Source organism: Eschscholzia californica, unplaced genomic scaffold, assembly GCF_041429995.1.
Source record: "Eschscholzia californica isolate CP2 unplaced genomic scaffold, dmEscCali1.0.p SCAF_4, whole genome shotgun sequence".
In the NCBI taxonomy this organism is placed as follows: Eukaryota; Viridiplantae; Streptophyta; class Magnoliopsida; order Ranunculales; family Papaveraceae; genus Eschscholzia; species Eschscholzia californica.
Genome location: NW_028238461.1, coordinates 47,347,457 through 47,350,374, shown reverse-complemented (window position 1 = coordinate 47,350,374; position 2,918 = coordinate 47,347,457). Strand labels below are relative to the sequence as shown.

General features: G+C 35.6%; 1 protein-coding gene across 1 annotated transcript; it reads right to left on the bottom strand.

Moving 5' to 3' along the window:
* Positions 1-727: 727 nt before the first annotated feature.
* On the bottom strand, positions 728-1,613 carry LOC147545389 (putative RING-H2 finger protein ATL69). The gene has a single exon (XM_086636731.1). The coding sequence runs from the start codon at positions 1,469-1,471 to the stop codon at positions 962-964; it is 510 nt and encodes a 169-aa protein (XP_086492857.1). The 5' UTR covers positions 1,472-1,613; the 3' UTR covers positions 728-961.
* Between the last annotated feature and the right edge of the window lie 1,305 nt (positions 1,614-2,918).

Below are 2,918 nucleotides of genomic sequence, written 5' to 3'. Positions count from 1 at the left end.
TTTGTCGGACTTTAGGCCTCTTTGATTCTCAGGTTAAATTAGGCAGTTATCGTGCTCATTACATCTCCATGATGCATCTATGCCTTGTAACGACTAACGTAGACAGTAGTCGAATTCTCAAAGAAAAAAAAAGACCTCTTAGGCATTAACCAAACTACAAGCCTCCAAGCTATTACTCTATCAACAATAATATGTGTATGTATAAATATATTACGCGTTTTTTGTTTATTTCCAATATTAAAAAAGGAAAACGAGGGGAGTTAGGGGTGCGACCGCACCCCCTAGATTTAGCCTTGTCTATGGGGCACTTAAGAGTGAGGACATCTTAAGAATAAAAATGAGGAGCCCTTATAGACACACCTTTCTCTAACGTTCTCCAAGTCAAACTAAGTATTAACATTGACATTCATTTTAGTTGTTTATACACCACAACCAAATACTCAACTCATATGGGCAATTAAAGTTCTAGAAGATACACAATAAGCCACACTACTATTAAGAATCTTATTAAGTATCTTATTAAGAACCTCTAGAAAACCAATAACTTTAGAAGTATCGAAAATTATAAAATGTCAAGGGCCACTAGAAAGATCTAAAGTTGACAATTTTAGAGCGTAAAACAAAAATCTATATTTTAACGAGACATTGACAAAATTATGTTAACTCATTTTTGGTGTTGTGTATTTGTGAAGTAAATTACAAACTCAGCTGGGACGTCACCGACAGTGGCCCAACCCTTTTATATATATATATATATATATATATATATATATATATATATATACCAAGACAGCTATTGTGGTACATTCAAGACATGAATATCAATGCCAACTTAAATATATGTTATTAAACAACACTATTGGAATACTATCTTTTTTCTATACTTTCTTCTTTCTCAAATATATCTCTTGGAAAGTGAAGTAGAACAAATTTTATTAGAAAAATAAAATAATAATGTTTCTCACCTAGAGCTACGCGCAAGCGGCACCAACTCTGATAGTGGCGTAGAAAGAGGAGTTGTCGTGACTGATGGAGCCGGAGAGTTACGACACAGAGGACACGTGGCACTCTTCCGAAGCCACTCGTCGATACAATCATGATGATAACAATGGTTACAATCAGGCATACAACGTATAGTATCGTTGGGCCGATAATCGGTCAAACATATCGCACATGGGCCGTTATTGGGCTCAGGCAATCTTCTACTCTCTCCTAACATCATCTTTGGGTAAGACTCTATTGTTGGCCCATCTAGGCCCACTAGAATGATCGGTTCCGGAGAAACTGAAACTCCGGCAGTGGAACTCTCGCGGTGGTTCGGACCACCTCCGCCACCGCCAGCTCTGACTCGGACGCAGACGTAAGAAGCCAGCATGATAGTTGAGATGAGAATAAGAATGCCCACTGTTATAGCTATTCCATAACCAAGTCCAACCCCATGTACTGACTCCATTATGTTTGTTGAGGACATATATATGTCTTGTCTCTCTAGAGAGAGAGAAAGAGAGAGGGAGAAGGTTTATACTTACAGCCAAAGAGAGGGATTATAGTGTAAAAAGAAGTTGTTTGATTGAGAGGGTAGATCTGGTTTAAGCTTATATGAGAGAGGAATTAGGTACTAGTTGATTTTGTTGATTTGAGTAGCTACTTTTTCTGTATTAATGGTTGGGTCCCAAGTTGGAAGAATATTTAGTTTCTAAATTGACAAACTTAGAGTCTTTGGTCTAAAAAATTGTGTCATTTTTTTTTTCCCAATGCATGTGTATTGAATATAGCATAGATCCATATATTTTGTTGAGTTACTAAAATGCCCCAGATTTTAACTTTCGAACTATGAAAGAAGGGAGATTTAGTAATTGACTCCCGCTTAGATAACTATTTTAGGACAACACCCCTAACATGATTATTATTCAGGCGTTAACTCCATTGGCATATTTTCCGTCCAAATGCCAGTTAAACGAGGACTGTGCGAATCACACGCTTCTTCTTCTTCTTCTTCTTCAATCATTTCTTCAACAAATTGTTACAAACCGAAGTTGTTCAATGTCTTCTTCAAATAAAACTTTATGCCCTAAGAGTCTAGGGTTTTGAAGAAATGAAGTTTTCGACATCTTCAGGGCTGAGACAATGAATCAGTCAAGAAGGTATTTTACTAGTTGTCTTTCTTCATGAATTTGGTATCTTGTGATCTATACATGATGGTTTTAGCAACCTAAGACTGTTTTCATCCTGAGATTACTTCCTTCAAAGCCACAGTGAGCATTTACCTTTGTTCTTTCTTCACCTTCTAGTATATCCATATCATGCAGGCGAATCCGGGCCGGGCCCGCGAACCCACACGTCCATGGCCTAGTCGGCCAAGCTAGTAATTTAGAAAGAGTCCTAGTGTAGTAAGATTCATAATGAATCCAGGTTTAGGAAGTTACCTTATGTTTGTATTTCTTTTACTTAGGAAGTTTCTATGTTTGAGTATCTTTAATATTTGGGAATCCAAGTTTGAGTCTATCTAGGAAAGTCTAATACCTTATAAAAAGAAGTCCAGTCTTGTTTATTATTCATATTGAAGAGAAAAATCAATCAAGTTTATAGTTATTTCGAGCTATTTAATCTTTCTTTTATTGTTCTTCGTTTATTTTATTGTTTTCTTTTAATTCCGCTGCGTCTACATCAAGTAGTATTCAGAGCCATCAAAATTCTGGAATTTTTTTTCAAAAAAAAAATAAAAATAAAAATATATATATATATATATATATATATATGGATACATCTCCTCTTGAATGTTGGAAAATTTTTCCACGTTTATGTTGAGATCCCATTAGAGATACAACTCAATTTTATATTGATCGGAAAGATGAAAGAAAAATTCTCCAGTTTCTAAAATTCCACTCTTCGAAGGTCAATTCCATATAAATTTTTGG